Source organism: Mytilus galloprovincialis, chromosome 1 (genome assembly GCF_965363235.1).
Source record: "Mytilus galloprovincialis chromosome 1, xbMytGall1.hap1.1, whole genome shotgun sequence".
Classification (NCBI taxonomy): Eukaryota; Metazoa; Mollusca; class Bivalvia; order Mytilida; family Mytilidae; genus Mytilus; species Mytilus galloprovincialis.
The window spans coordinates 80,886,246-80,907,731 of NC_134838.1; the positions used below are offsets into that span (position 1 = coordinate 80,886,246).

The following is a 21,486-nucleotide window of genomic DNA, read 5'->3' on the forward strand; positions in this document are numbered from 1 at the left end:
AATACTTTCAGCACCATGCAATGAAGGTATTTATATGTATTGCACTGGTATTGTTCTTTCGGCATCACATAATGATAGTTTATATGTATGGAACTGGTGTTGTTCTTTGAGCACCTTGTAATGAAGGTTTATATATTATACACTGGTCTTATTGTTTAAGCACCATGCAATAAGAGTTCATTTAATTGACAATAATTTTGTTTTATCAGCACAACGAATGCAGGTTTATCTATACGGCACTGGTCTTGTTGCATCACTATCAGCACCATACAATGCATGTTTATGACACTGGTTTTGTTCTATCAGCACCACACACTGCAGGTTGAAAAAATGATGCAATGGTTTTGTTGTATCAGCACAATGTTTATGTATGTTTACTTATATGGCACTGGTTTTGTTAAATTGTTTAACATTTTTTTGCAGAAATTAAATGAGGATCATACATTTACACACAATTATTTACATATTTTGTATAAATAACAAAAGTAAGTAAAAATCGTGTCCGTAAAAGTTATTATTGAATACCCCTCCCCAAATAGAAGAATCCGTTTAGTATAAAAAGAAAATACATTGAAATAAATGTTTCTGTGTTAAACATATGGATGTACATCAAATTGAATCATTAATAAATACGAAATAAATTGCCCAACGTCTTGTCTTATAGGCCACAATAGTTCTGATGATTGATTTTTATGACGGTATAGTCATTAAACATCCGGATTCTGCAAATGTTCCATGTAGTCATTCCGATATTCTGAAAAAGTTCTCATGTTTGACCCTGCTATGAAATTGTCATGGTATGTCTCTGGACTTGAATCAACATCGGTATTTTCTGGACGTCTCATATAGTCATCTCGATATTGAGAATGAGTTCTCATGTTTGATCCTGCTATTATCGAGTTCTTGTGAAATGATTTACGGCTTGTATCAAAATCAGGATTCTGTAAACGTCTCGTGTAGTCATTTCTATATTGCGAAATAGTTCTCATAGTTGACCCTACTATGAAGTTATCGTGGTATGATTTAGGGATGGCATCAACGTCAGGATTCTGCAAATTTCTCATATAGTCATCTCGATATTGTGAAAGAGTTTTCATGTTTGACCCCGCTATCGAGTTCTTATGAATTGATTTGGGACTTCCATCAAAATCAGGATCCTGTACATGATTCATGTAGTCATCTCGATATTGTGAATGAGTTCTTATGTTTAACCCTGCTATGGAGTTCATATGGAATGATTTAGGACTTGCATCAACGTCAGGATTCTGTGAATGTTTCACGTTATCATCTTGATATTGTGAAAAAGTTCTCATATGTAATCCTGCTTTGGAGTTCTTATGGTATGAAATACGACTTCCATTAACGTCAGGATTTTGCAAATTCCTCATGTAGTCATCTCCATAATGTGTATGAGTTTTCACGCTCAACCTTGCGATGGGGTTCTCGTGGTCTTTGTTGCGATAAGGATAACCCCCAACAATGTTCGGGTCATCCCTATATGATTGATGACTTGCATCAGGATCGTCGTAATAAGGTTCAACTTCATCCCCTGGTTTTTGCAAATCCATGTCTTTCAATTTTGACTTGAACATGTCAAGTTTCTCTTTGTTCTTTTCTTTCTGTTTATCAACAAAATAGAAAATGGTTACCAGAAAAACTAAAAAGATGCATAAAAGAGGAAGTCCTATGGCACCGCAAATTGTGGGATTATCTTTAAAATATTGATACAATACCTCAAACGTACTTGGAGGTGGATCAACATGAACTTGATAAGTTATCAGGTCAAATTCTACAGTTTTAATAGGATCAAACACTACGCAAGTCCAATTTCCCGCCATTTCTTTATTTGCATTGTAAAAATGTGCGCTTGATTTGTTAAATATGGATGTTGAGTACTCAGTGACATTATGGTTATGAATCCATGTTCTATTCGTGTGTTTGACCATGTGATAAAGCGATTGTGATGGACAGTGTACACTGAAGTCCAGTGACTCCTTGACTCTAACCTGTATACCAGGATCTGTTACTAAGGTATACAATGCCACAGTTTTAAATTCGTCCGGTTCATACTCCACCTGACAGACATAAGTACCCTGATCTTCAGGTTCAAGCCGCTCTATGCGTAATATACCAAACTGAAAGAACATTCTACCGGCTATTATTTTCATTGCTCCATTGTTATGCAACCACTTAGCTTTCGATTTTTTATAAAATTTATTGATTTGCCTACTTATTTCATTCTCGCAGGTAATTTCCATAGTGCCACCAATAGTTCTATTATAACGAACATGGGTAGCATTTTTCAGCTCTGCTTTAATCAGTTTTCTTAGTTTCTTTGGTAGTGGTATGTCAGCATGAATCTTCGATAGTTTGTCTTTAATTTTGAATCTCTTAGTTCTGTTTCTTGCAGTGTGATTCATAGTTTCAGAGGGAATTTTAAGTTGGTTGTGTCTCTGTAATTCAACAATTTGCTGCATACCGGAGTTGCATGATCTAAATCTTTTCTCTGAAATTATAAGAATCATATCTTATTTTTCATGTACAAGTTGTAAATTACTTACATATGTCATTGCCACTTTTAGTTCCTAACGGATCTTAAAACAGTTAAAATAAATTACCTTCAAAACCCTGGTCAAACTTGCGGACCTCAGAATGTTCAGATTCCTTGGTTCTACTGCTTTTTAACGATGATTTTTTTTTTTTATTTGGTAATGTGATAAAATGTTCAGTATTCCGTTTTATAGAGCAATCCCTTTCAAATCATATAATGCTGCATAAACCCGCATCGAATAACAAAATCCGTAAACTGTATCCGACTAAAACAAACCTTAGCAGATCAAATTATTTCTCACATTTGCATTCATTTAGTTTTGAACATAATATACTAATATACTATTCCCAGATATAATCTGTATACTCAGCTAAGCCCAAACTTTAATTGCATGTTCATATGACAAAACAAAATGATCTATCGTTGCCATATATCAGTTCTCCTTTTGATTAAAAAAAAATGTGTCGTCAGGTACATTATTGTCTGTTGGAAATTTGTCGAGGTGTCGTTAATTTTTATTTTTTATTTTTTTACAATTGGAGGGTTTCCAAAATAAGTTTTCTCAATGATCTTAAAAATTCGACTTAAATATACCATTGGAATCATACGTGATTGATAAAAGAGTTTACAGATCAAGACGTCTCCTTAATTTATGAGCATTTTACTGAATGTTATTCACTCTCAAATATTTTGATGGTATGCATAGTTTAAAGTGTTTGTTTAATATTAGCATATACCGTTGTTCAATAGTTATATTTATCGATCAGACTGAAACAAATCTTTTAGTATAAGCTACCAACGTTCAAATCCGTCTATATGGATAGTTTAACACCTTGAAGTACCCAAATACACTGAACAATAAACTATTTGCATTTATATATGTACCGGCTGCAAGTAAATGTGAATTTAAAATGAATTAATTGTCGTTACCTATTCTGACGTACTTCATAAAATAAACTGTCAACAAGTTTTAAATTACTGTTCATGGAAATAACAGCACTGCTATGTCTTTTATTATTATACTAAAATTATAGATAAAGGCAACAGTAGTATACCGCTGTTCGTAAGTTACAAATCGAATGAAAAAAAAATCAGGCTACAAACCAAAACTGAGGGAAACACATCAAATACAAGAGGAAAACAACGAAACAACAGAAACACTAGATTGCAACAAAAGACCAAACGACAATGTAACACACACAAAAACGAACTATAATAAACATTCTCCCAATGTCATCTATTTGCACCATTGTTCAAAAAGTGATTGTTTTATATGTTTCTCTACAAAACAAAAACTTGGAAAGAAAAATTCATCTGGAATATCATCCCCTTCAAATGCAGTCAAATATCAGAGCTTCATGTTTCTTTCGTCTTTAAGTCTACACAATCTATTGTAATTGACTTCTCTCATCAATCAAGAATCATGTAGACAAACAATTAGATGTACCTTTTTATTATGGCACCCTCAACGGAGTTGGGGTGACGTATTGTTATTCTACGTTTCTTTTTTTCTTATTATTTTTATTTATTCTTCCACTTTTTTTGTCCAGCTTATATCTTGGAACTGGATGAACCAATGGTCATGGGACTATACCAGAATGTTAACCAGCATGTGCAGATTTGCAATCGGGGTATGGCATTTTCAAGATGGCCAACGTTGCCATGGAAACAGCAAAAATATGAAAAAAACTAAAATGCTCAAAAATGATTCATACTTCACACAAATATTGACTGGCATATACAGAAATGGTATTTGTCTTTGGAATTTCCAAAATGGCCGCCGTAACCATGGAAACTGCAAAAATTTCAAAAATTTCAAAATGCTCCAAAGTTGACGAAACTTTACAGAAATGTTAATATACAACTTTAGATGGGGTCTTTGACTTAGGAATTTCCAAAATGGCTGCTGCTCACCTGGCAATTGGGGAAGGGTGTCATCCGTTATTGCTAACAATTACAAATCTAGTTTTATTACTTTTTATACGCCCGTCAAAATTTTGACGGGACGTATTATGGTATACAAATGTCCGGTGTCCGTCCGTCCGTCCGTCTGCCCGTCCGTCTGTCTGTCCGGCGTAAACATGCCGCACCGTAACTTGAGAACGACTTATCTAAATTTCATGAAACTTAATATAGTTGTTTTTTATGATGGTCAAATGATCTGTATACTTTTTGGTGAAAATAAGATTTAAACTTTTCGAGTTACGGCACTTTGTAACTAAAACAGGGGTGTGTTTTTTTCACATGTCGCACCGTATCTCAAAAAACGATTCTTGATTATTGCTTAAAACTTTACACACTTCTTAGTTATATTAATCTTTATATCTGTATACTTTTTGGTGATGATTCAAAATTTCATTTTTGAGTTCTTGAGTATTTTGTAAAAAAAGGGGGAGGGTTTTTTACATGTCGCGCCGTATCTAAAAAACGATTTATGATTATTGCTTAAAACTTTACACACTTCTTTGTTATATTAATCTAAAGATCTGTATACTTTTTGGTGATGATTCAAAATTTCATTTTTTGAGTTATTGAGTATTTTGTAAAAAAGGGGGAGGGGGTTTTTACATGTCTTGCCGTATCTCAAAAACGATTTATGATTATTGCTTAAAACTTTATACACTTCTTTGTTATATTAATCTAAAGATCTGTATACTTTTTGGTGATGACTCAAAATTTTATTTTTGAGTTATTGAGTATTTTGTAAAATAGGGGAGGGTTTTTTTTACATGTCGCGCCGTATCTCAAAAACAATTTATGATTATTGCTTGAAACTGTACACACTTCTTTGTTATATTAATCTAAAGATCTGTATAGTTTTTGGTTTGATTCAAAATTTTATTTTAGTGATATTTGTAAAAAAAGAACAGGGTGGGGTGGGGGGGGGGGGGGGTTCACATGTCCCGCCATGTCTCAAAAGCAATAAATGGTAATTGCTTAAAACTTTCTCAGAAACTATTTATGATTATTGCGTAAAACTTCCACACAAGACGTCGGGCGTATCATGCGCTCATGGCGCAGCTGTTTATTTCATTTGACGTCAACCTGGCCTTGTGAGTCTAGACATACGCATCTCAATAAGAATTAAAGTTATATCACAGTTTCTACATATATTAGCTGATCTATCGTAATGGGTCATGTAATTATATAAGTTGCTGTTTTAATTTTTAGTTTATCTTTGGTAAACTTTTCATATTTCAATCTTTTACAACAAAATTCTAGCCAATTAGAACCAAACGAAGATGGAATCTTTAAATTTGAAAGTATAAAATAAAGTTTGATATTTTAGTATGGATCTTAGTTTTGAAAATACACGAAAAAGTATTCACATTTTAATAGATTCTTCTTCCAAACTAGATAATAAAATATTGAAGTACCAATATCTTTTTTGAACTTCTGTCACATATTTGAAATCCCATATGTATGTCATAAAGGAACACAGACTACATGGCACCCAATTTAAAAACATAGAAAAGGCTAAGAAATCATCTGGAAGGGGACCACCATGAATAAACTCACTGGGGAAAAAAACATGCCATCTTATTACAACCATTTATTCATGACCCGCACTGATATGTGGCCACATTTGTTAACTATAAAAAATAAAATTATGAACCAACGGAGATGTAAAGTAAAGGTCAACTAGACAGCAAACCTATAAATTACAATCTGAAGTCACCAAAACGTTTTTTTTTTTGTTTTTTTTTAGAATTGGCAAAAAGTCTAAATACAACAAGTCAGGCTCTAAAACTAGAACTAAAGCGGACAGTAACTAATGAGCTTTTATACTTGGCGCAAGCACAGCATAATTTCTTCAATTATTAATCAGATTCCATGCAGTTGGTTTTTGGTGTATATCTCAACGCAAAAAGCAATGTTTTTGATTGTGTTGGTCTTCTCAGTTACGACCTTGAGCTTGATTACTGAACTGAATAAATATTGTGTGGCAACTTGCGTATTGAACAATCTGCACACATATGGCTTTACTTGAAGCACTCACCAGTTAAAAGAATTTCTTTTCCGGAGCGGCTCGTCTACCGGAATATATTTCTGCTGATTCGACAAAATCTAATTCAGAATCTTCGCTTTCTTCATTCCACATTTCTTCGATGCAGATTCCATTGTTATCATCGTGGAAGGGTATACAATCCCCAAACTCTTCGTCCACATAATAATTTTCAAAGTTCTGTTCACCGAAATTCATCTCTTTTTCATCCTCTTCGTAAACAGAAATGCTATCTCCATATCTATCATCACGAAAGGCTGTCCCATTTCCAAAATTTTTGTCCACGTAATTATGGTTGAAGTTCTGTTCACCAAAATTCATCTCTTCGTCTTCCTCTTCGGAAAAATCTCTTTTATTTCCATAAATTTCTTCCGCATTGTCATTCCCATCCTTTTCATCAGTTGATCCTGTTTCACTAGAGGTTTCATCTTGCTCTTCATCTGTGTCAGGCTTTTCGGGTTGCTTAGGCTCATGAACAAAATAAATGTACATGGCCACCAAAAACAGTAGAGCGCTAAGAGACTGAGTTGCTATTAATATTGGATGAGTCATTACAAACTTATGTACTTCGCTTTCATGTAGGGGAAGAGCTGTAACACTTACATCGTACCGAATAAGATCCCACTGTCTGTCAGTAGCCGGATCTGTCACCTGACATACCCAAGATCCTTCATGTTTGAGAGCAGAGGCATTGTGAAATCTTTCAAATGCTCTACGCTTTGCTGGAATACTGGTATACCCATTTACCATTTTTCCTTTCAACGACCAAGTGCGGAAAGATTTTTTAAAAAGTCGACCAATTGGAGAACTTGGGCAATGAAGTTTTAAAGTTTTTGTCTCCATGATCTGAACTGGTATACCAACCTTCTCAGATACTACTGTTGCAAAATAAATTGTCTTTCTCCGTTTAGGTGCATAATGTACTCGACAGGCGTATAGTCCTTGGTCACTGGCATTAAAATGTGTTATTTCGAACATGAGTCCTTCAAGTTTCATTCGTTTCTTATCAATTTCAAGATCAACATTATTGAAAATCCATTGATGTTTTGAATTTGGAAATGTCTTGTTGATCGCCTCCAGTTCAGGAGTGTCACAAGACAGAGTTATCTTTTCTCCGATCGCTAAGACAAACTTATCTTCAAGCTTCTTTAGACTCTGATTAATCATAATTGCAGTTTTTATTGGAACGCCTTTTTGTTGTTGTAGTTTCTTTCGTATCCCTCTCTTAATTCTTTGTCTGATTGGTATTCTCCTTGGAAATCTAAGCTCAACGATCGTCTTACTATGGCAAGTTCGATATCTTCTTTCTATATTATAAAGTAAAATTGGTGATCAGATCTTAAATGGGTGTGAATGGATGGTCCTACATATCTGTATCCTTTACATTTTATGTATTGTTCTCAATTCCTTATATTAATTTTGCTCATTATTGTCTATTCTTTATATTATAACATCCCATTATTCGCTATTCTCCAGTGTTTCCCTTTTCCCTTTTTCTGTTTTCTTTATTCGTTCTGTCACACTTTTCTGCAGATAAAGCCCATGGTATTCTATTCTGTAAACCCCATTCAGACCATTTTAAATTTCAGTCGATGATACCACATTTAGTTTCGATTGCTCATTTCATAATTACTTGGCCATGGCCAAAGCATAATTAGTAGTTAGTAGTTTGTGTGTCGAAATTTTTATTTGCAAGATTTATTTGTAATTCTTTGTTTTTAAAAAATTGAACGAATAAGGGACGACATCAAAAAAACAATGAAGGATAAAAAAAAAAACTTAATTCAAATAGTTAAGGGTGGGGGTCAAATTGCTGCAAGTTTTGTATAAATTGACATCGATATATCCTTTTTGGTAAATCAATTTTTCCTAAATTAAGTTAAGAGAGGGATAGAGGGTCAGTGAAAAAAATATATGAATTAAGTTTTTTATCCTTCATTGAACTTTTGATGTCGTCCCTAAAGGCATACCAATGTCAATTTTGTAATTGGAAATTATGTTTTGTCGATCAGTTTCTGTATCGTTGACTAAGACCCCATTTTATCTCAAAGCAACGCCAATAGTTAAAGATAAGAAGACGGAAAATTCTTTCAAAAATACACGCATTATTAATTTTAATATATATATGGGGGTTTTTGTCTCTCACTTTACACTATTAATGAGTTGACTGTGGTTCTTCTACAGCAATCTGGTAAAAAGTTTGACAGACAACCGTTTAATTTAATTACACTAATTGCAATCGTGACAAATTTCAAAGCAGTTGCAATTTTTTGAGAGAAACATACACACACACACACACACACACACACACACACACACACACATCCAAGTTGATTACAGTTTACAGAAAAGTATTTTTTTTTGCGATTAAGTCTCTATCTTCAGATGTGGGATGATTGTCAATAAAACACACATTTAATCAAGTCACAGTGGCCCAAAAATTACTGCAAATTTAAAAGTTTTCATACATATTTTAAAATTACTGAAAAGTATCTCAGGTAGAAGGTATTCAGAAAAACAAAATAATTTTGGACATTAAACAAGTTACCATGGCAACAAATCATGCCTTAATTTGCATATTTTGTAAAATTTTGTGATTTTCCTTGTTTTTCATCAAATTGTTAAGTATATTTTCGATTGGAAAAGTATGTGCGCACCCAAGAAACAACTTTATATTTGGTGAGATTTTGTCAATAGTAATGATAAAGCTTCAGTTAAATTATTTTGTTGTTTCTTGGCTGCGCACGATGTTTCCACAACAGAAATAAAGATAGAAAACTGCATAAATTCTGAATTTTCATCGTTTTTGTGAAAACAGTATATATCTCTTCCGCGGCGAGACTTCGGTACTAGCTACTATTACTACTACTACTACTCGTCACTTACGATATCGGAACGTGATTTTTTGTACACATGCATCGAGTTTTGTTCTTATTTTTGTCACGTATAGACAATGTTGTAATGGTTAAGGACTTTATTCTTAAATTGAGCAATGTGTATAACGACAGTTGACAATGTGTTTGTATGTTAACTTCTGTATTTTTTTATTTTCAGTCAATTGTCAAAGAAATTTAAAAAAAATCTTATTCTTGCAAATTATGTCATCATAGCTATATGCGAATTTGCATCTTCGGAAACCATCAATCTCGCCTCTGCATGTTACTGTAGCCGGTTTCAATCATCATAAACATAGATAGGCATCTTACTATACAAATCCTTGAAAATACCAAGACAAAAATCGGAAAACGACCAAAAGGCAAAAAACAGAACAAAGAAAATTAATTAAGACTGAATAACACAAACTCCACCAGAAACCGTGGACGATCTTCACAGTAGCGGAACGGAACTGTACGTTTTTTTTTGGGTTTTTTTTTTTTTTTTGTCCCCGATTGAAAGTCTCCCGAACTAACAAACATATTTAAACCTGTACCGTTCCAACGATCTGAGGTGCGCATGCATCGGAAGGGTTAGCGAATTCTAATCTAAATCTGACACATTTCGTGTTGCTCTGATAAAGCGCTCTAGATCGCTCTATAGTCGAGTGGCAAGTTGATCATTGACTTGTAGTAAACATGTATATTCAGAGGACAATATGGCATCCTGGCATACATACGATACAAATAACTGTAATATATTCGTTGCCGTTTAATTTGTTGATGTGTTACATATTTCTTTTTCGTTCTTTTTTTATATAAATTAGGACTTTAGTCTTCTCGTTTGAATTGCTCTACATTCCGGGGGACTGCACATGGGATTAAAACAGGGTTCTATCACCAAACACCAATGGACGAAATCACTGACAATATGGCATCCTGGCATACATACGATACAAATAACTTTAATATATTCGTTGCCGTTTAATTTGTTGATGTGTTACATATTTCTTTTTCGTTCTTTTTTTATATAAATTAGGACTTTAGTCTTCTCGTTTGAATTGCTCTACATTCCGGGGGACTGCACATGGGATTCAAACAGGGTTCTATCACCAAACACCAATGGACGAAATCACTGACATATTTTCAACGTTTATACAATATTCTGAATCTCTAAATCAAACATATCCTTTCAGTCGTCGTATTTAATGTCTAAAGCCCCAGTCCCACTAGACCACGATCGCACCGGGCACGCTTAACGCGATCTAAAATAAATTCAGATCGTGGTGAGGTCGCGGTATGAGCGGCATGAAAATGTAAATTTTCGTTGCTTTCACGATGCTGCTACGTCGTTATCACGCTTCTACAACGACCCCGCTACGATTATACCACGTTCTCACCGCGCTTATTCTGCGACCTCACTACGCTTATCGAAGATCTTCCTACACTCATCACGTTCTCACTACAACCATACCACGAGTTATCCGATTGCAACACGATCTTACCACGCTTTTACTGCGATTTAGCACGTTCTTACCACGATTATACTACGTTCATACCGCGATCTTACAACGTTCTCAGCAAAAACGTCACCATCGTGTTCCATAACAATACAGTTCCATTCCTTCTATTTCTGATTAATACGTAGATTATGCGGACACAATAGTCATGCCACCAAAATCTACTAGAACACGTGGGCGTGGTGGTATGGGGTTGATGTAGAGGCAAAGGGAGCTCTGATAGTAACGAATCCTGATCCAGCAGAGATGTTGGACCGACCAATCCAACGTAAATATCTATGTGCCTGTCCCAAGTCAGGAGCCTGTAATTCAGTGGTTGTCGTTTGTTTATATGTGTGTTACCTTTTTGTTTTTCGTTCTTTTTTGTACATAAATAAGGCCGTTTGTTTTCTCGTTTGAATTGTTTTACATTGTCATTTCGGGTCCTTTTATAGCTGACTATGCGTTATTGGCTTTGCTTATTGTTTAAGGTCGTACGGTGACATATAGTTGTTAATTTGTGTGTTATTTTGATCTCGTGTGAAGAGTTGTCTCATTTGCAGGCATATCACATCTTCTATTTTTTTTTATAAACCTATTGCTGGTCCATAAAGCTCAAACGACGATATTTTAGTGAACGATAGCAGAGATGACACAAATGTGCCAATAGATATAGGAAGATGTGGTATGAGTGCCAATGAGACAACTTTCCATCCAAGAAACAATTTATAAAAGTAAACCATTATAGGACAAGGTACGGCTTTCAATACGGAGCCTTGGATCACACCGAACAGCAAGCTATAAAGACCCCCAAAAATTACTAGTGTAAAACCATTCAAACGGGAAAACTGCCAACGGTCCAATCTATATAAAAACGAGAAACATGGTTGAGCCGTTAGAGAAAATGGAAAAAGTCTAATTACATACAGACAAACAAAACTTGGAGAGATATTTTTTTTGAAAATGACAATGAAAATGATGGTCGTAGTATAAACGTAGTCATGTCGTAAGAAGGGCGTGATGAGGACGGCACGGTCGTACTAGAATCGTACTATGGTCTTGAACAGCGTGGGGTAAACGTGGTATAGTCGTAGTAGAAGCGTAGTTGTGTCGCAGTGAGAACGTGATGGTCGTAGTGAGGTCGTAATAACGTCGATGTGAGATCGTCGCTCAGTCTCTCGAATAGAATCACGCTCTCGCTACGATGGTACGCGTACAGCGACCTTTGCGATCTTACTACGATCTTAGTGCGCTGTCACTACGATTCTACCACGACCTAATTTCGGCACAACAGCACCAGAATTGTTTTTAACATGTTCAAAGTTGGCCACGCTCATCACGATCTTGAAGACCTCACCATGACCGTGATACGACCTTACTGCGATCTACACGATCGTACTACGATCATTGAAATTTGCATTTTTTTCAGATCATAGTGCGATCGTGGCCTAGTGGGACTGCGGTATTAAGTCTGTTATGTACTTTCGAAACAAGATATTTAAATGAGTTTAAACTAGACCTTTACCATCGGTTCAACTTTGAATCCTCACAACAATTGACCACACACGCGACAGGTGCGTTTGACGCCAACCTTAATTTACTAAAATTGCCCAGTCAGTTACCTGGCAAAGGTCCACGGTGGGTATGGTTGTCCTGCGAGAGAACGTTCTGTGCTGGTGATTTGGTCCTGTCAGGTGCTGGTGGGTCCTGAATCTGTGCTGGTGGGTTTGTTTACATTGTATCAGAACGGCAATAAAACGACTGTTTTGCTGCTTAATTTTTCTCTGATGCGTCCTAAGTACCATGCAAAGTATATTACAACAATATTATATTGCAAAAGTCGTGCAAGTTCGTTAAACGGAATTGTCCTGACGCTGTGCTGGTGATAAGAAAAACGGTTCTGGTTCTGTGCTCCAATGTCCTGGTTCTGTGCCTTTATATTTTAGTTAAAAGTGGCATATATTCAAGATCATTGATGCTGTACTGTTATTGGCTAATTAACTGTTGTCTGCTTTCTTGAAATTGACATTGTTGTGAATCTGTTTACTGTTATTATGAGAGAAAACATACCCCTATATTTTTATTATTTTTTAAATTAACTGTAATCTTATTTATTGGCCTGTTAATGGAACCCTTCTTGCACCCTTTTAAGATAAGAAAATATGTTTACGATTTTCGGGATTACGATCATTTTGCAAGATCACCAAAATACGTTGTAAATTATACAATACTTATATAAAGTAGATGATGTGGTATGTTTGTTGTCAATGGACAAATTTCCATAAGAAACCAAAGGAAGTATGTGTTAACAACCATACGTCATCGTACGACCTTCAACAATAACCCATAAAATAAAAATGTAAAAGGTTTTGCATAAAAATGGAGAGCAAAAATATAGAACAAAGGGCTTTCTGAGCGTTTGAATCATATGTCTTTAGCAGCTTAAAACACATTTGTTTGTGAACAATTTAGTGCTGACTATAAGAATGACAATAGTATTGCGGGTTTGTTTATTTGGGTTTTTTTTGGAGGGGGGATGGGGGGTAAGTTAGAGCGAGATTACAGTGAAAGTTTTAAGCTTGTCATAGTTTCTCGTAAGATTTAAAAGTTGTATTTTAAAAGAAAAATGTATCTTATAGCTATTAAGAATCACTTGCTGTATCTGTAAGATTTTTTCAACATAATTTTTTTGTCTGAACGGTTATCAGGTATATTTTTTCAAAAGTTCGATAGAACGCTAAAAAACATTCACTATTTTATGAAAGGGCAGACTAGAATATGTCAGAGAATGAAGACGAGATAACCTTTGTACAGAGATTTTTGTTATGTTTAGCATGGGATCAACACAAGGGTACATTATCCTTAATAAAGATCTATTTAAAAGTATTTGAAACAACCGTTTGCTTTGTTAATTGTGCCTTCAATTTCAAAAAATAAAATATCTCCTAGCTTCATACTACCATTGAGTATAAAACAAGTATAAAAGTTTAAAAAAGAAATTCTTAGATTAAACACCTACATTTAACTTTAAAAGGTCATAACAGTTTAAAACAATACAAATCTACACACACAAAAAACTGGCTTAATTTCAACTGGTTATCAACCCGAATCGCTATAAGATCATATATAAGCTCACCTGTGTCGAGGGGTCGTGTGAGGTTCATGTATTGTCTTGGCGTCCGCAATTACAAAAAGACCTTTTCTGAAATTACTTGATCAAATGTTACCAAATGATTTTTCAAGAGTGAATCTAGGAAAAACAATATTCATCAACAAACATGACCACTGTCTGTTAAAATGTATTCGAGTTTTTAATTACAGCCGATTCCATTGAGTATGTAGGCAAAGGTAATATCTTTGGTTAGCTTGCTTGTTAGCTAAACCGTGAAGTCATTGTTAGGTAAGGTATACTACCCTCCTTTCGAAGAAGCCTGGTCCTACAGACAGAAAGATGTGTCATTTGTCGGACTAGTCTACTCTTAAAGTAGGGTAGTTTACATAACCTAACAATGACTTTTCTGTTCAGCAAGCAAGATAACCAAAGAATCATTTTAAATATAAAAATACCAGTTGCCGCCTTTTGTTTATCTATTAATATATGTATACGGATAAAGTTATGAAAGGCAGCAGGGTCACCAGGGTGAGGAATCCATGTCATCTGAAATAAATGGCCCTTTATCTACACACTCATTGAAATCGGCTTTAATATTGTAAAAGTTCAAGCAATTAGGGCAAAACTTACCGAGTAAAAAAATCAAAAGGCCAATGTCTATCTACCTTGCACATTTCAGAAAATTCAGATCAGATAACGAAACTGGGTCCAGCAACATTTATAAGCAATTGAACCTCACAGTTTCCATTCACCACAAATATTCTCGTTACAACGAATCATTTTAAATACAAAAATACCAGTTGCAGCCTTTTGTTTATCTATTAATATATGTATACGGATAAAGTTATGAAAGGCAGCAGGGTCACCAGGGTGAGGAGTCCATGTCATCTGAAATAAATGCTAAGCATAGATCTAGAAAGCGACAGATAATCATGACATTAAAAAAACTCTCTTCTTTTCGACTTTTTTCGAACAAATTGACACATAAAATGAATTATATAGTATTGTGGAGTTTTTAACTTGTGTTCAATTCATTGGTTACACCTTTTACTAGGATAACAATCCTGTCAAGTATGACATGGGAAAAATATTTCAGAAAAGAAGATGGAAATGTGAAAGTTTCCGTGCGTCAGGTGCAACAGCATACTAACAGCTAACATGCCTCGTCAGGGTGGAAGCTAAAAAGTCCACGAAAATTTGATTTAAAACCTTTATTCGTTCCATCAAAGTTATTGAGATTTTGTTGAGGATTTAACCATCTACGACAACAATAATTTTGTTTTTAAATTTACAGCTCTTCTATAAATATATGCAAAGCAAACCATTGATCAAATTGCTTGCTATGATTGTTTGGATGTTTGTAAACGACAGGTAAGTAGTCTGTTTACTATATACTAGAATTTGTTTGGACAATAAACATTAACTATAATTCCTGTCAGTTTGTATTTGTCCAATCAAATCCCAGTATGTATTGAAACTCCGCCTACCTCAAAACATCCAAGCAAACATAGCAAGCAAGTCAATCAAAGTTTTTTTTTTGCATGCTTTTATAGAAGAGCTGTACTATATAATGCAAAGAAGCGTTTAAGTCTTTCGCCAAAAAATACTATCAATTTCTTTTTGTCCTATGTAATCTTCCGTACCATTTCCTTCCATTCATGATCATTAAATTGAACTGTAAAATATTTCTTGGTACCTTCTTAATTCCTTTATAAGTCTTATGTATACATAATTATGACAATAACTGTTGTGAGCACAAGATTTACTGCACACTTTTAAAGTTCTGCTTCATCAAAATTTAAAATGTGAACTTAAGTTTTGAGACTTTTTTAATCGACACGATTGGAATTTTTGTATATGAGAACATGGTTTATCTATTAGTTGAAAATGCGGCTTTGAACTAGCTTTCAGTACCTGCGAGCATTCGTTGTTCAATAATCTGTGTCTTTGTGTTATTATTTTATGTGATAAATTGTTGTGTTGGTACACCACTGTAACAATGAAGGAGGAAATGAGGAGGGTTGGTTGGGTGGAAGTGGGGAGGGGTATGCGGAGCGCTAACAAACATGTCTATGCGGCATGGGCTTTGATCATTGTTGAAGCATCAATGTAAGGGGCATTTAATATCTTAATAAAACTATTCTTAATTTAGATACTATATATTGATATTGGACGAAAGATGTTGCCCTTTTATGTAATTATGTAATACAAGTTACGATCATTTGAAAACACATATTAAACAGCCAAATGGATGCACAAGAGCTAAAATAGGAGTCATAGATCCTATTGACAACAATTATCTGCCCAATTTTATTGATTTTGTAACATTTGTTACAAATATGACCAACTTCTTATCCAAAATCACCAGCACCGTATCAGGACCCACCAGCACAGTATCAGGACATGAATAAATTGAGAAAATGCTAATAAATTGCAATGTTTTTTTCACAAAATAGTTTTGCCGTGTGGATTGCGGTATGGAAAGAGGACTCTATGAGCATTTTTGTTTTATTTTTTCAGTTCTTGATTTTCTGAAAATGAGCACTTTTGTGTTACGCTTACTGAAACAGTTTAGAGGGTCAACTTTTTAATGGTTTACATATGAACCCATAAGAAACAAAATTGAAAAATCTCAACTGTTTTCTTCCATTTTTTATGAGTGAAAACGTCAAAAATCATCATTTTCGTCTTTGTTTACATTTTTTCATTGATCACCAGCACCCGTCAGGACCGAATCACCAGCACAGAACGTTCTCTCGCAGGACAACCATACCCACCGTGAGGTCGGTGGTTCTACGGCTCCAGGCACTCCGGCTTCTTTCGCCAATAACTATTGATCGCCAAAAATTAGCCAGTCAATAAAAAACGTAATAGATCTCTGATTTCATTTTCAAAGTTTTATTTATCGGTGATTGTGTCTTCTTTTATTGTTTAGTGTCCCTGTACTTTCGGATAAGGATTCTGTTAGGGTTAGGGTTTGTGTTTTAATTAAGGGTTAAGTCTTATATGACTTAACATATATATATATATAAAAGTCTATAAAAAAGACCAACCAGCAAATTTACTATGTACCGGATCGTCTAGAATAGGCGATACTATGCAGATAAGGAAAAAAATATATCAGTCTAAAGATTTGCACAACGGTACTGATATAAGATGTTATTATACGAAAATGTTGTTATTAAATCGTGTTGACAAATATTTCGGCTCAACAAATGGCCTTCTTCGAGTGTCACAAGTTTTAACTATACATGATACATAATGTATAAGGTGTAAAAATAGATCAGTAATAATACAGGTAAGTTTTCGTCGATTGATTTTAATCCAAAATCCTGAATATCATAATATAAACAAAACACTATAATTCAATATACGTGACTGTGTATATTAACAATAAAAATGAGTGAAAAACAAAACTGTTAGTATTTCTTATTGATGCCGTTTGGATGATGTACATTAAGTTCCTTTATCCAAAAGCTTTCCCGAACCTGTCGCTGGGCATCACTCCAGTGAATGTTCTGTTCAATCACTAGAATTTTCATGCGGTTAAAGTTATCAGGTTTGTGACCGGACTGTCTGAAGTGCTGAGAAACTGGGAGAAGTGGCTTCTTAGAGATATCACTCCTATGGCCATTGAGGACTGTGAAATGTTGATGAATGCTGCATCTGTTTTTCTTCACACGAACGACATTCTCCAGAAGTACTTCTATTATCAGACACTTCAGCCCGCACCAGCAGGTTCCGCAGACTACTAGGTTGCCTAAAAGCTATCATTGGAGGCTCGGGAAAAATCTTGGATAGTTTGGAATTCTTTTCAACTGATTTCCAATGCTCACGAATGACACCAATTTGAAAGCTGTTTTTGAGAGATGGGTGGTAAGTAAAAACACATGGAGTCCTTTTATTTTTATTTTTAACTTTGTATTCCAAAAGTTCACTCCTCGGAATTGACTCCGCTTTCTGAAAGCTTTTTTTGATATTTCTGTGTTTGTAGCCCCTTTGCTTCAAGCGAGTTTCAAGTTTACGTAGTTGTCTTTAAGTTGTTTCTGTGTTGGAACATATTCGCTTGACTCTAAGCGCCTGACTGTATGGGATGCTCTTGGTAAGATGAGCAGGATGGCAACTTTTAGGGGACAAATATTGATGAGTGTCAGTAGGTTTAGAATATAAATCTGTAGATATGATGTCCTCTGTGAGCGAACTTGAAGTATCGAGGAAGGCGATTTTGGATTTAGACTTCTCATGAGTAAATTTGATACTAGGATGTATGTTGTTGGCATGAGTGATAAAAGTATCTAAATCCTCGTCGCTTTTATTCCATTTCATATCCACATCATCTATAAATCTAAACCAGGAAAGCGGTTTTTCGATGGAAGTTTCAAGGAGTTGTTTCTCTAATTTTCCCATGAATATGTTGGCATATGACGGAGCCATTTTGGTGCCCATGGCAGTTCCATTTACTTGCAAATAATGATCTCCATCAAAAGTGAAGTTGTTTTTCTTAAGTACCAGCGTGAGCATTTTGACCAGGCATTCAGTAGGTGGATATTTCACTGGTCTGGAATTCCAAACTTCTTTACATGCATCGATGCCATCTGCATGTGGAATATTAGTGTAGAGGGAGGTGACATCCATGGAAACAAGAGTCGTGTCGGAGGGGAGTGGATTTAAGGCCTGTATTTTTCTTAGATAATCGGTTGTATCTTTGATGTGAGGTGGTAAGTCTTCAACATGTTGACGAAGATGGAAGTCAACAAATTCCGATATTTTTGCTGTCGGATGACCGTTCGCTGAAACTATAGGTCTTCCTGGGTTATTGGCCTTATGAATTTTAGGTAAAAGATAAAATCTGCCCGGTTTTGAATTTTCTGGTTTCAAATATTCAAGAGTTTTGTCATCGATGAAACCATCGTCATGCATTTCTACCAAACTATTAGTAATTTCTCTGCTAAAAGATGTTGTAGGATCAGAGTCTAGTTTTTGGTAGAACCTTGCATCGCCAAGTTGTCGTTCAGTCTCTTGAATATAGGCAGATTTATCCATGACAACCACTACACTGCCTTTGTCTGCCGGTTTAATGACGATATTGTTGTTAGATTGTAAGTTTTTCAGTGCAGTCCGTTCTTCATTGGTAAGATTGTCAAAAGGTTTATTGTTATTTTTAGTATTTCTAATAATGTCCGATTTAAAGTTATCAATAAATGATTCCAGGGTAGCGTTTTTGCTCGGTTTAGGGATCCAAGAACTCTTTTTAATAAAGGAGTAAGTCCGGTAAGACCCCTTTTTGGCCCCAAAATATAGCAGTTTTACAAAATTGTTAAAATGTAAACTTTTAAATATATATTGGACAGTAGAATGCTTCTGCTACATAAATATTGGTTGTTTTTGGCAATACAATGCACATATATCGAGTACTAGCACCATTAAGTCACGCTAAATTACTGAAATCTTCACAATTCTATCATTTTAGCTAAATTTTAGACGGTTTTCGTGTAAAACGAAAGTGGCCTCATTCGTGTTCATCCTTAATATTGAAATGTAAGTTGTATTTTATGATAATACATAACATATATAAAGATTTTGGATGAACACGGATGCGGCCACTTTCATTTTTGACAAAAACTATCTAAAAAGTGACATTTTTCGACATTTTTGGTAGATTTTTCATATTTGAGCTTGAGTCGGATCGTTTTCAATGACTAAATCAGTTAAAATCTTTCACATAAACTAATTGATTCAAATGAAATAGACACTTAAGTGTTTAAAAAGAGGTCAAATTCATTCGTCAGATGAACTTGAAATTTGAGGCCAAAATTGATCCTTACCGGATCACTCCTTTGTAGTTGTTCTCGTCTTCTGAGATTTCTGAGTCCCTATCCGAGCTTATTATGTTATCCTCCTTCGACGCGAAATATTCCTTAATACGTAGACTTCTAGCAAAATTGTCAAGGTCTTCCGACAAATTGGTGTCATTGACAGGAGCAGGTAGAGGACAGAAATTAAGGCCTCTAGAGAGAAGAGATGTTTCCGATTCCGTTAACTGGTGTTGAGAAAGACTGACCACGATGTTGGAGGGTGAATCAGTCTTTTGAGGTCTACGTTTAAAGCGTCTAATTAGTTTAGTCTTTCTCTCTGATGGTAAGGAAGGGTGGATGTATTCCATGCCATCCCGGTGGAATTTTCGTTTTTGTCTTTCACTTAAATTGTTGGATTGTATAGTAGTTATGTCCTTGAGGCGAGTGTTGATAGCATCACAATTGTCAAATGTTAGATCTCTTTTGCAGCTATTCAAAAGGGTGTTAAACTCGCCAGTGAGAGTTTTGAGATGTCCTTCGCAGTGTTGTTGGAGGATATATATATATATATATATACACAACTCGTCTAAACAATAACATCAACCCAACAATGTTAGATCTGTAAATTTGTTTTCGCAAATATTTTTGTTCTTCCGTCTTCCCTTGCCGGGATTCGAACCCATGCTTCTGAGATATCGTAACACCAAATCGCCAGCACTGTAGCCGTCCCGCTAGACCACACGACCACACGACCACCTGGGCTTCACTATAATAAAGCTTTCGGTTGCCGTGTGTTACCTTTCCTCGTCAGTTTTAATCTAGCGGCGTACTACAGTACATGATATATAATGATTACGTAAATAGACGCTAGGTTTTTGCTAGTTTAGTATATCTATACAATATAAGTTAGGACACCTAAACTAAAAGAAGACACTTAATCAAATAAATACGACATTTTAAAGTTAAGCACGGCAATGTTTGATAAAAACTTATTCTATCCTTTTTATTAATAGCGAGTCGCTAAACGCACCTACGCACCTACGCAAATTAACTATTCGTTCATTTTATGACAATGCCTGAGAAATAAATGCTAAATCGGATGACTTCCTTCACTGTAATATCTAGTATTGAGAAAGTTATTAATTTACAAACTCACCTAAGGTATTAAAATCATTTGTTCTTATATCCATTCTTGACCAGCTGGACCACGTGTCAGTGCAGGATTTTGATATATAGCAGTTATGGCTACAAATTGAGGAATCCTTTGTTAAAACTATCATGTCTTTGAACATCGCCTTGTATCCATCACAAATGTAAATTTGTCCATGTAGACAATTAGATTCTACATCGGATATAAGCTGGAGTATCAAAATTTTGATAAAAACCAGCCTGGACGTCGCCATTGCAGACATTGCATTTGATTACATTTGCGTCACAATAGTAAAACAAGACAAGTTCCCGCCACAATCCTCCAAGTTTTTGAACCATGAATACATTTACTGAAATGTACATGGGCAAGACAGATCATTGAGCGCATCATTTGATGGAAAGTTTGAATGAGGTAGAGAAACAATCAAAACAAAGATTTTGACTGAAAAGAATTTAGAAAATCTTGAAACATAACAAGTTAAATGTGTACTTCCTTTGCTA

General features: G+C 35.1%; 1 protein-coding gene across 3 annotated transcripts; it reads right to left on the reverse strand.

Annotated features, from left to right (window-relative positions):
- Nucleotides 1-570: 570 nt before the first annotated feature.
- Nucleotides 571-21,247, reverse strand: LOC143085498 (uncharacterized). Of its 3 annotated transcripts, none has more exons than XM_076261889.1 (3): nt 20,993-21,247; nt 6,552-7,864; nt 571-2,506 (listed from the first exon to the last, which is right to left on the reverse strand). In XM_076261889.1, exon 3 carries the CDS (start codon nt 2,475-2,477, stop codon nt 708-710), a length of 1,770 nt encoding a protein of 589 aa, XP_076118004.1. In that variant the 5' UTR covers nt 2,478-2,506; nt 6,552-7,864; nt 20,993-21,247; the 3' UTR covers nt 571-707. The 3 variants fall into 3 exon arrangements, with proteins under 3 accessions (XP_076118004.1, XP_076117998.1, XP_076118014.1); XM_076261899.1 differs by having other exon boundaries at nt 2,369-2,506; XM_076261883.1 differs by lacking the exon at nt 6,552-7,864.
- Between the last annotated feature and the right edge of the window lie 239 nt (nt 21,248-21,486).